General features: G+C 39.8%; 1 protein-coding gene across 1 annotated transcript; it reads left to right on the plus strand.

Moving 5' to 3' along the window:
* The first annotated feature begins 661 nt into the window (after positions 1–661).
* On the plus strand, positions 662–11,520 carry LOC134067541 (cytosolic 5'-nucleotidase 1A-like). The gene is made up of 5 exons (XM_062522848.1): positions 662–853; positions 1,711–1,840; positions 2,010–2,132; positions 6,476–6,660; positions 11,250–11,520. The coding sequence occupies exons 1-5, from the start codon at positions 674–676 to the stop codon at positions 11,475–11,477; spliced, it is 846 nt and encodes a 281-aa protein (XP_062378832.1). The 5' UTR covers positions 662–673; the 3' UTR covers positions 11,478–11,520.
* The last annotated feature ends 569 nt before the right edge of the window (positions 11,521–12,089 follow it).

Genomic DNA, 12,089 nt, shown 5'->3' on the forward strand with positions numbered 1-12,089 from the left:
TCTTCTATGTATATGTCTTGTATGTGCTGTGTATGTTGTACAGTCTTACTGTATGTCCTGTGCCGTCCTTACAACACTGAGCCTAAGCACTAAACCAAATTCCAGGTGTACTGGCATTAAAGCATTGACTTGACCACTCTGCATTCTTTGATTGTTGTAATTATATCATGTTCTGCAGCTGATGAAATCCCAAAATTCTTTGCAATTTCACATTGAGGAGCATTTTTCCTATATTGTTGTATTACTAACGTTTGTGATATAAAATAAATGTAAAAAGCCTACATATTTCATGAATAGTTACATTTAGCGGTTTCAACTTGATGTCTAACTAAATATGAGATACAAGATTTGTAGATTATTATTGCAGAAACTTACTTATACTGTGTTTTTAAAAATGTACTTTTATTCCTCATGGCAAATACAGATAATCACACACTTATATCATATCATGTAATATTTAAAAGCACACAGTAATAATTGCTTATAAATTACTGCTGAAACTAAGAAAATACTAAATATCTGGTATAGGTAGCCTACATGAATGTGAATTTAAGAGAAATAAAATGTCTCACACAATTCACAGTACACTAGCATAGTCGTCCTTGAATTTCAAAACATCATATTATATTGTCCTATTTGCAGATAACATCAAAGCAAAACATCAAATAAGAAAATGGCCACACAAGAAAAGAGTCTGAATGGCATCACAATCGCTGTGTCTTCAGGAACATTATTCAATATGGAACAAGAGAGACAAGTATATGAAGAAGAAGGGCTGGAGAAATATGCTCTGTATCAACTGAAGCATAAAGACCAACCTCTTTTACCCGGGGTGGCATTTCCCTTGGTCAAGGTAAAACCTTATCTTGTGAATGATTATCATTCATGTCCTCTTAACTATGCCACTAATTTGTGCTTTTATAGCCAACACCTTAAACAACACCAATTTCGATCACTGACCTGCAGTGCTGGGAGTAAAATGTTACAATAGTAATGTAATTACTATAATGTATTGCTTTTTGCTGTAATTTGATAATGTAAGGTATTACAAAAATATAATATTTACTCTATACAAACTTCAGTCACAATACATTTATTTTTTATTCTTGATCAAGCATAAACTATGCTCTTCTAGTGCGTCCAAACTCTTACTGCGAACTTTAATTAAAGAGAATAAAGGGACAGAAATGCAAAAAGATTGTGTAGCCTTGACAAATCGTTAAGCTTTAGGTTATAGGCTATATCTTGACATGTCTTTAAGCTTTAGGTGTGAAATGAGCTGTGATGAGCGTAATAAGCTACATTTAGAATGGAAAATTCATACTAACTGTTATTTTGGTGAAAGTAACTTAAAAGTAATGCAGTAATAATGCAATGCCTTACAATTCAGAGACAGTAATATAATAATGTACCACATTACTTTGAAATAACTGTAATAAGTAATACATAATACATTACGTTTTTGAAGTAACTTGCCAACACTGCTGACCTGTGGGAAGATGGCTTTGTGACTCACCATTGGACTCGTGTACACCCCAGCACTAAACTTTATCTTATTTTCAAGAGAACCCAACATACTAGACAACATGAAGCCTCTTTCCTGAACTGCTGTAAAGTGATGACATGATGATGCTGATATTTGTTCTCTATGCTAATTCCTTGCACAAGATGAAGTGTTTGTACTACCAACGGTGTCTCTTTGGACTATAGGCTCTCATGAATGTGAACTCACGTTTACGAGAACTCTATCCAGACAGCAAGGAACTGTTTAACATTGTCCTAATGACAAACGACCACGACCAGGATGAAGTGCGTTTCATCAACAGCATCAATCATTATGGTAAGACCAAGCTCTCAGAATCAGAGTATAACCACGTGATATATTGTATGATATGGATGTCAGTGAGTTTATTCACTGCCTCTGACAAACATAGAGACAATATGATAAGACAAACACACATTCATACAACCCAATTGAATATTAATATAACCTCATTTATGTTGTGCAGGTTTAACTGTTGAGAAGGTTTGTAGGAGTGGTGCAGAAAGCACTGTGGGCCACCTGAAAGCCTACATGACTGACCTCTACCTGTCCAAGGACTCAGAGAAGGTTAGAGAGGCAATAAACAAAGGTAAGCAAACACATATTACTTCCTGATGTTACAAAAACTGCTACTATTTTGGACATAGGACCTCAGTGTTTCCCACAGATTAGAAGGCAATGTGTGGTGGTCGCCCCATGTCTGACGGGGGGGGGGGGGGGGGGGGGGGGTACACCCATATTTTTCATTGCATCGCCTTTTTATCGTTCTCCTTTCATATAATGTTTTTTTTTTTTTACCAAGATGTTAAGCTTGTCTTGATTTGAAACACACACACATTATGTAATTATTTACATTATATAGGCCTATACTGACATTTCTGATATTCATAACAGCAAACTTTAGATGCAGATTATAGCCTACTATTCATATTACAACTCCACTTCTTAAATTCAGCTGTCTGGTTGAACCCTCAAAATATTGTAAACATAGCAGGCTAAGCTTATCATACTCTATTACTCATACTGGTTGGACTGTTCAGTTGCCCCACATGTGTTTAAGTTTCAAGGTAAGCTAATACTTTTTCTCCTTGGGACAGGCCCTTTTAAGTCTTGGAGTTGAAAAACATTGTTGGTCAATCAACTTGAATGCAAATGTCTGCAGCATAGCCTACTAATGATGCTAACCGAATATAACAGTAATTTAGCTAGTCGTCTTCTGTGCGTCAATACGTCCACGATTGTGAATGTTTTATTTGGATTAAATGTGCATGTGGAGGGCGGCTGTCCACTGAGCACGCACGAGAGCGGGCCAAGGAGAATGAGTTTACTTCTACTGTTTGGTAATTAAGTTGCACGTATAGACTACAAAAGTTGCGGGAGAACTTTATGCTTCTACCCGAGCAGCGTCAGGTGCATCAGTGCGACCACCGACCACACTTCCAGGTATGATCTCGTTGGTTTTCAAGGAGACAGACAGCCGCGGTGAGCACGGAGGGTAGGGGCTGTGCGTGTGTCTGTGTGAATGAGAGACAGACGCGCGAGTGACAGAGAGGGAGCGCAGGGAAAGGAAATTCAGCTTTACGAATGCTGCGTGTTTTTCAATAGCGTTTCAAAATAAGAATAAATAAATAAATAAAAGAATAACGAAACGCAATATGTGGCGGCCGGTGCTGAATCTGTGGCGCACCGCCACAAATTTGTCTATGTGTGGGAAACAGTGGACCTCATTTCCAACTTAGTCGGGGTGATATAGGTCGGTGAAGACCATTTTCTGTGAATTTCTGCCCTTCCTTGAGTTGCAGCGTTCATCTCGTGCTAACCTGGTGCCGAGATAACGCAAGTCAACGGTAACATCCAGCCTGCCACTGAAAACACTCCACAGAACACCCGAAACAAATAAATTATAACGTCAGACTATCCATGCACATGCCTGTGTTGATAGAACAATGTTAGAAATAAAACTAACCTTGCATCGCATTGCAATAGCCTACTTTGTTCCCTGTATGGCGGTGGTGGATTGATATTGAGAAACTAGTCCCTCAAAATGTAATAAATCATTGAATCATTAGTTTTATTTCTAAAATTATTCTATCAACACGGACATGTATATCGATAGTCTGACGTTTTAATTGACTTGTCTCGGGTGTGCTGTGGAGTGAGTAAGACTGTTGTTGATGTCAGACTGATGTTACCGTTGAAATGCGTTAGCTCAGAACCAGCGTTAGCAAAGGGGAACGCTGCAACTGAAGGAAGGGGTTAAACGCGATAAAAACGGTCTCCACCGACCTATATCACCTCGGTAAAGTTGGAAATGAGGTCCTATGTCCAAAATTCCGAACTAATCCTTTAAGGACAGTTGAAGTTATTATTATAAGGGCAATTCCATATCAGTTGGAACAGGTCCGACACCATGGTCCTCAGTTTTTCCTGATTTTTGGTCCAAATGTTCCTCCATGTCTCATTAGAAGAAAACCAAAATTTGAACACTGGGGCAGTACCCTGTGTTGTTGTCCAAAATCACAAAGGAATTACAGTCCTTCCCACCATTGGAGACTTATTCATTGAAACAAACCCATATTTTTTTTTAAAGCAATGAAAAACAAAACCTGTTTTTGTTCTCTTATGGTCATGAATGGCTAGCACTCACAGTTTTAAAACTCTACATATATATAGTCCATGAGTAAGAGAACATGTTGACAAAAAATTGAGAATGTTAGTTGTCGTATTTCGAGGCTATGAGCCTTCAAAGTTGGCCAAAATGGCGTTTTTTCCTAAAAATGCCACTTTTATTGCCTTTTTCCAAGGACAAGATGAAATGCAAATCCAAAATTTCTTTTTTTCTGCAATAGTGTGGCACTTTGTAGATCATATGAATGTGGTAGATCCAACCTGTCCATTTTAATATCCCCACAGCACATGTCTGAAGTTAGAAAAAATGAAAAATAGTCTTGGCTGAAGGAGGTGTTGGTTTGATTTGTATGAACCTCTTAGAAGGACAATATGGGGTGTAAACCCATTTTTTTCTGTTTGAGGGATCAGCATGCCATCCTGTAAATAGGATAAAAATGTTGTATCCCACTTTTACTCTTTAGTGATCCCTTAAAATATGTCCAAAAGTTGTTAAAAATGAAAAAGGTAACTAAATTGAGGGGCTTAAATGGCCAAGTGGATCAAGTCACACAAGGCTACAAATGTAATATAAGACAGATGAGATACTGAGGGAGAACACTGTGAAATGTTTAACCCTGTTACGATGGCCTTTGAACCCACTGTGTCCCTAATATCCTGTGATAACCTTTATCCTGAGATAAACTTTAAAAAGGCTATATCTAGAGAACGGAAGGTCATAGAAATAAACATTCACTTCTTGCTTGATCCTCATGGTCGAATTATGTCTGATGGAGCAAATCAGATTGAGTCTACGACCTTCCGTTCAAGAGTTGTTCGCAAAAAACTATTTCCCATTGAAACGAATGGGAAAAAACAAAAAACTGAAATTTGCTTAAGTGTTGAGGCCAAAATCATGGTTTGAGATATTGTGTAGGAGTATGTTTCAGACCATTTGGAGTTGATTGGTACCCACTTTGTGTGACATAAAAAAAATCCCCCCTTAGGGTTTAACTTATGGATGGATATGGATGACCAAAAAGTGTAGGATTTTCACTGGTCCTAGGGTTATGTTTATCTAAGTGGATCTCGGGTTAATTGTCCAGGGATACCATTAGAACAAATCACAATGCATGCTGCATCCAACGGTAACTCCAACAGCAACCAGGAGACAATATGCTTCATGCAGAAGAAATTTGTTTAATAAGAATGAACCTCAGTTAAGGACACAGTGGGTTCAAAGGCCATCATAGCAGGGGTTATACATTTCACAGTGTTCTCCCTCAGTATCTCTTCTGTCTTATATTTCATTTTTAGCCTTGTGTGACTTGATCCACTTGGCCATATAAGCCCCTCAATTTAGTCGCCTTTTTTCATTTATGACAACTTTTGGACATATTCTAAGGGATCAATAAAGAGTAAAAATGGGATATAAGATTTTTATCCTATTTACAGGATGGCATGCTGATCCCTCAAAATGACAAAATGGGTTTACACCCCATATTGTCCTTCTAAGAGGTTCATACAAATCAAACCAACACCTCCTTCAGCCAAGACATTTTTTCATTTTTTCTAACTTCAGACATGTGCTGTGGGGATATTAAAATGGACAGGTTGGATCTACCACATTCACATGATCTCCAAAGTGCCAAACTATTGCAGAACAAAAGAAATGTTGGATTTGCATTTCATCTTGTCCTTGGAAAAAGGCAATAAAAGTGGCATTTTTAGGAAAAAACGCCATTTTGGCCAACTTTGAAGGCTCATAGCCTCGAAATACGACAACTAACATTCTCAATTTTTTGTCAACATGTTCTCTTACTCATGGACTATATATATGTAGAGTTTTAAAACTGTGAGTGCTAGCCATTCATGACCATAAGAGAACAAAAACAGGTTTTGTTTTTCATTGCTTTAAAAAAAAATATGGGTTTGTTTCAATGAATAAGTCTCCAATGGTGGGAAGGACTGTAATTCCTTTGTGATTTTGGACAACAACACAGGGTACTGCCCCAGTGTTCAAATTTTTAGAAAATAATATGGTAGCCTTAAGAGAGGAGAGGGGTTTTAAAAAAAGTGGTGCTCATTAAATACAGGAATTTTCAGCCTTTTTTTAGGATGCGTCTATCCACATTTGAAGAGCCATATCTCAGAAACCAAACAAGATAACAAGCTAAAATTTTGGTTTTCTTCTAATGAGACATGGAGGAACATGTGCACCAAAAATCAGGAAAAACTGAGGACCATGGTGTCGGACCTGTTCCAACTGATATGGAATTGCCCATAATGCATTTCAGAGGTATATTGATGTCTCTGTGATTCAAGGTATTGCTGCCGCTACTATGTTTGCCTGTGAAAATGAGATGGAGCTGAAGGACACAGAGCTACGTGTCGCCTTTGATGGAGATGGTGTTCTGTTCTCAGACGAATCAGAGACCGTATTCATGACAGAAGGGTTGGAGCCATACATTGACAATGAGAAGAAATTTGTAAATAAGCCCTTGAAACAGGTGGGACTGTGAAATAGGGCTGCAGCTATCGATTCTTTTTGTAATCGATTAATCTAGCACTTTATCGATCGATTAATCGATGAATCTGATAAAAAAAAAAATGTGTTTTTAAACAACCAAAACAAATCATGCATAACGAGGTATTCATTCCAAATCCAAAATATGGCTCCAAAACTAAACCCATTTAAGTGCCAGTGACAATAATTACAGTACAATACAGTTAAATCAACTTATTGTAAAACATGGATAACATGTACAACTGTAAATACAAACTTAAATAGTAAAGGCCAGGTAGGTCGGAGCGATACAAAATAATGTGACACGACATAAACAAGCAATCATGCCACAGCGGGCTATTGTAAAGTCCTCCTTATCTTACCTTAAACCTGAAGCGTCTGTGTTAGCACTTGTGGTGGATGCGCTAGCATAATTGCTATCAGCCTCAGTATCTGCCCGAACATTAATCCAGAAATCGTAGGCTTATTTGCGATTTTTTGTATTATCTACCTTACGTTTCGTTTGTGTTCTTTGTTTGTGTGTGGCCACCAGATTTGTATTTGGTATTGTATTATTTGATGAGGATTCATTAATAGACCACTGAGGCCAATTTCTCATGACCAACACTTTTCTAGATGTCATCACGAACTCATGTTTACACTCTAATATACAAGACTCAGGTCCGAACTAATGAGGACGCCACCAACAGGCAAGGAGTGTTTATTACAACTAACTACAATTAGTGGCCACACACAAACAAAGAACACAAACGAAACGTAAGGTAGATAATACAAAAAATCGCAAATAAGCCTACGATTTCTGGATTAATGTTCGGGCAGATACTGAGGCTGATAGCAATTATGCTAGCGCATCCACCACAAGTGCTAACACAGACGCTTCAGGTTTAAGGTAAGATAAGGAGGACTTTACAATAGCCCGCTGTGGCATGATTGCTTGTTTATGTCGTCTCACATTATTTTGAATTGGTCGTTTCTGCTGGCCTACACACTCAGCTGTTTGGTTGACCGCTTTATGAGTGTGGGTGCTATGATGGTCGTGCATGCAAGTCTGTTTTTTTTTTTTTTTTTTTAGAAGGGGGGTGGGGTCCGGTGTGCAGTGCTCCCCGTCCCAGTAGAGCATAGGATCGGACTGGTTTAGATTAAAATGAGAACACTATTAGCCATTAGTTATAGCCTAGAATAGTGTTTACTTTAGCCTACCTGATAAAAAGTGGTCACTAGACCCGTATGATCAGTCGATGAGTTTCATCAACTAAGTTCAGCACGCTTGCTTTGTGCTGTCCGTGCCGCACGGACCGTGCGTGACCGTGCGGCTCTGAGTTCGCTTGTCCTCTGAGTTCGTTCTTGACGACGGTTGGTAGGGGGCTGAAACCGGTCTATAGGCGAAATCTCAGCAGGGGTGGTTGCAGACAATAAATATAAATAAGCTTAGAAGCCCAAAACAACATTCCAAAGAACTAGAAAATACAAGGAACTAGTAGGAACTAGGAATTACAATTCATTTACAATAACGAACTCCCAGGTAGTCCCAAAATGTTTTTTAAAAAGACGCATTCACTCCTATACAAACAGACTGAAGACGAGACACCGGGAGACTGGTGGACATCGGGTAGGACAAGCACGCGACAACTTGATAGCCTAATGACGTGATAATTCTTTGAAACTAAATAAACGGAACATTTATGACAAGACGTTGTGTGATTATTTTAACAGACGTAATGTGATTGAAGGGGTGAATGTTTTAAACTGTCGGGAGTTTTGATGTTAGGTGTATTACCGTAGCCTACGCCTCGCCATGGTGTTTGATCATTTGTAGGCCTACATATAACAGCTACGGGAGAAACGGGGAAGGGTCTGATGAATGACTTGTATGACTGATAATTATAAACGGTAGAAGGATAAACGGGAAAACATAGACACATTCAACAAACATATACATGCATTGCAACCCGACATAGACAACACACCTAATGATGGCAGCTCACTGCCGTGACGTTGGCTACTCGCCCCGTCACACACCTCTGTCGCCATCGCGCCAACTAAATTCAGAATGTATGACGCGCTAGTGTGCTTCCATAGGAATTTAACGAGGCTTCGAGGCAGATGTTTTGCCTCGAGGAATTTTCATAATCGAGTTACTCGAGTAACTCGACGAATCGTTGCAGCCCTACTGTGAAACTAAGGCCTCATCCACACATGAACAAAAAGTTGAAAATGAAATTTTCCCGTATTTCAGCGTATTCAACACGCATTTCGCATCCACATGGTATTGTTTTCAGAAATATCCAGCTGGAAATGCAAGAAACAATTGGAAACGCTGTAGCACCACGCGCCTTGGTGGTGTTGAGGTTTCATGCAAACTCATGAAGACAACTACAACACCTGCAATACTGAGGAACTTTGTGCCAGACTGGCATACAGTAGTCCTCCGGGAAAATAAACTTTCAATTCTATATATAAAAATGATATAAAACTGTAAAACTAAAGTACATTTTAAGATCAAGGTTTGCAGCACTTATATACTGTATGTAGAAATGCTTTGGTCGTTTTACATCTGGCATATGCTTCGGTCGTTTTACATCTGGCATAATGTCTGGAGCAGAGCAAGTTACACTAACTTGCACTATCTAGAGCCAGGTAACCTAGGCCTTGCAGTAATACGTAACCGGTGTTCTTCTAGTTAGCTTAGGCCGATGCTGCATGCACAGAAATTATGACATGGAAAAGAAACACATTTTAATGTGACAACCTGACAACCTCTGCAGGCAAGAGGTTGTGCCGTTTTGTCATGATTGTGCCATCAGCGTTTTCAAAAAGTAGCAGAACTTTCAAAAAAGACCAGAAGATATGTAAGGGATAATGTATAGAACGCTGGTCATTATCGGGAAAATAAGGGCCGACAGGGCGAACCGGACGCGAAGCGGAGGGGTCTTGTTTCGCCCTGAAGGTCCTTATTTTCCCGATAATGACCTGCGTTCTATACATTATCCCGCTTATTATACGGCTACTTGCCAAAACGAGAAGAAACTTACCACAATGTGTCTTTAGCAATGACTTAGCTACCGTATTCTGGCTTCCGCCAACAAAACAGATAGTTCGCCACACAGATAGAACGTGACTAGGAGGGGTCACGAGAGGTTGCTAGGTAACCTCTTACTCGCTGTCTTTCACTTTCAACGGAATTTCAACGCGGAGTGATATGAAAGACTAGCCTAGAAATCTAAACGCACCCTAGCGGGCAAAAATATTTTTGCCTAGCGGGATGGTCTAGGGTCGCACCATTGAGGACAAGCCTGCGCTAGGCTCGAGTTCAGCCTAGCCAATCAGAACGCTCTATCTGTGTACGGAGTCCTTGAGCCCGCCTTAGCTCACCTTCGGCTTCCGATAAGACGCCAGGGGGCTGGACCATGCGTCCTCGTTCGACGAGTTGGGTTTGAGACCGTATCGCACAACCATAGAGAAAAACAAAAGATGGATGAGGCTAACGAAGCGTGCTCGTTTGAATCGGCTTTGGAAGAGTTAGACTTGGGCTTTTCTTTGAAGTTTGAGCAGAAAGAAGCACTCAAGTCATTCGTTTTAAAGAAGGATGTATTTGCCGTTTTGCCGACCGGCTACGATTGGTCACAAATGCTGGCCTATTACGTGCAGAGGCAGTTTGAAAGACAACTGTTCATCCCACCCACAGGCTTCAACTCTGTGAATGGTCCGACCCCAGACTATACATTTCTGTGTAGTTTGGCTTGCCAGGCTAATGAAAGACCTCAATTAGAAGCACAAACTCCGTTGCCATTGGCAGTGGTCATTATTTTTTTCAGAGGTCCTCTATTTAAGCAATAAGCCCCGAGAGGCCGTGGGTTATATACTGTATAATCGAACAGCTAAGGGGCGTTGTTAGGCACGACGCAAAGCGCCCTTCGATTATACAATATAACCCACAGACTCGAGTGGCTTATTGCTTTTCTAAAACGGTTACTACGTCGATCTAGCAAGATTTCATGAAACAAAGGCACAGCAACAAAAAAGTAACGATATATCATAGATAATCATTCTTCCGCCAAGAAATATATTCCCTCCATATGAATGGTTGCCATGCAACAACAAGACGCAGCCACTCTAACGTTTGTGCTAGTTTTGTGGTAGCGCATTACTATAGAATGAAATGCGGTCAAGGTGTGAGTTTATCATGATATTTAAAATGGCATCGAACGCGATTCAGCCAATCACAATTAAGGACTGGAACTATCCGCTTTAGAACAAGAAATAATGGCCGATAGAACGTTGGGAAATCCCATTTAAGTCAATGGAGCGTTCTACTGGCATTGTGAAGAGCCGTAGCCTATAATAAAAGCTATTATAAGCTATTTCGTTGCTCTGTTTGGTTAGGTATATCCCCCCCGGCCCCAGCCTCACACCCCATAATTACGTCTCAATGGAGCAGTATCAGACTCATATTCTGACTAGATTTTTTAGTATGACAACGTCAGGCTAGTGTCATGTAGGCAAAAGGTCAAAACAATCATTTCAGTTTTTTCACCTAAAACATTGTTTTCATTGTGATGTCTGTATTCACAGGGGCCTCTGAAAGGATTTCTGGAGGCACTGGTGAAACTTCAGAAAAAATTCCTCTCCAAGGAGACGTGTCCCATCCGCACATACCTTGTGACCTCTCGGGATGAAGAAAGTGGAAAGGCTCGCGCCCAGACGACCTTCAGAAGCTGGAAACTGGAGGTGGATGAAGAACTGTACTTGACAGGAAAACCAAAAGGACCCACGCTGAAAACCATCAGGCCTCTTCTTTGATGATCAAATGGGCCACATTACAGGGGCCCAACAAGAGGGAACAATTGCTGCTCATGTACCCTATGGAATTAGAAATAAATAAATTAGAAAAATAAAAGAAATCTCGGTAACACTTTACTTGAAGGTAACCACATAAGAGTGGCATGGCACTGTCATGGCACATGATCCCTAACTCTAACTTGTCATGACAAAAACCGAATGACACTTAATGACAGAAGAGTTATGTCACAAACTTTTATGATTTCTTTATAATGTTCATGACACATTCATTACAGTGTCATGTAACCCTTGTGTAATTGTGTAGATTGGATATGATACCAATAGAAGTTGCTAATAAAAACATACTTGAAAAGGTGAAAAACTGCTTACAGTAATTCTATACTAGATTCACATGAACACTAGATTCACATGAATTTTGACCTTACCAAAATGAATGTATTTATTACCACATTAGCCTGAGGTTTCCTTCAGACGTGACATGAATGAAGGCAATTACTGGAATCCAGCAAACAATAAAAGCATTTGCTTGTCACACATTAGTTGATCACCACATTTTATTCATCCAGTCCAAGCCCTGTGAATATTGGCCTACTGGACTGAATTTGCAATGAC

This window comes from Sardina pilchardus, chromosome 20 (assembly GCF_963854185.1).
Source record: "Sardina pilchardus chromosome 20, fSarPil1.1, whole genome shotgun sequence".
NCBI classification, from domain to species: Eukaryota; Metazoa; Chordata; class Actinopteri; order Clupeiformes; family Clupeidae; genus Sardina; species Sardina pilchardus.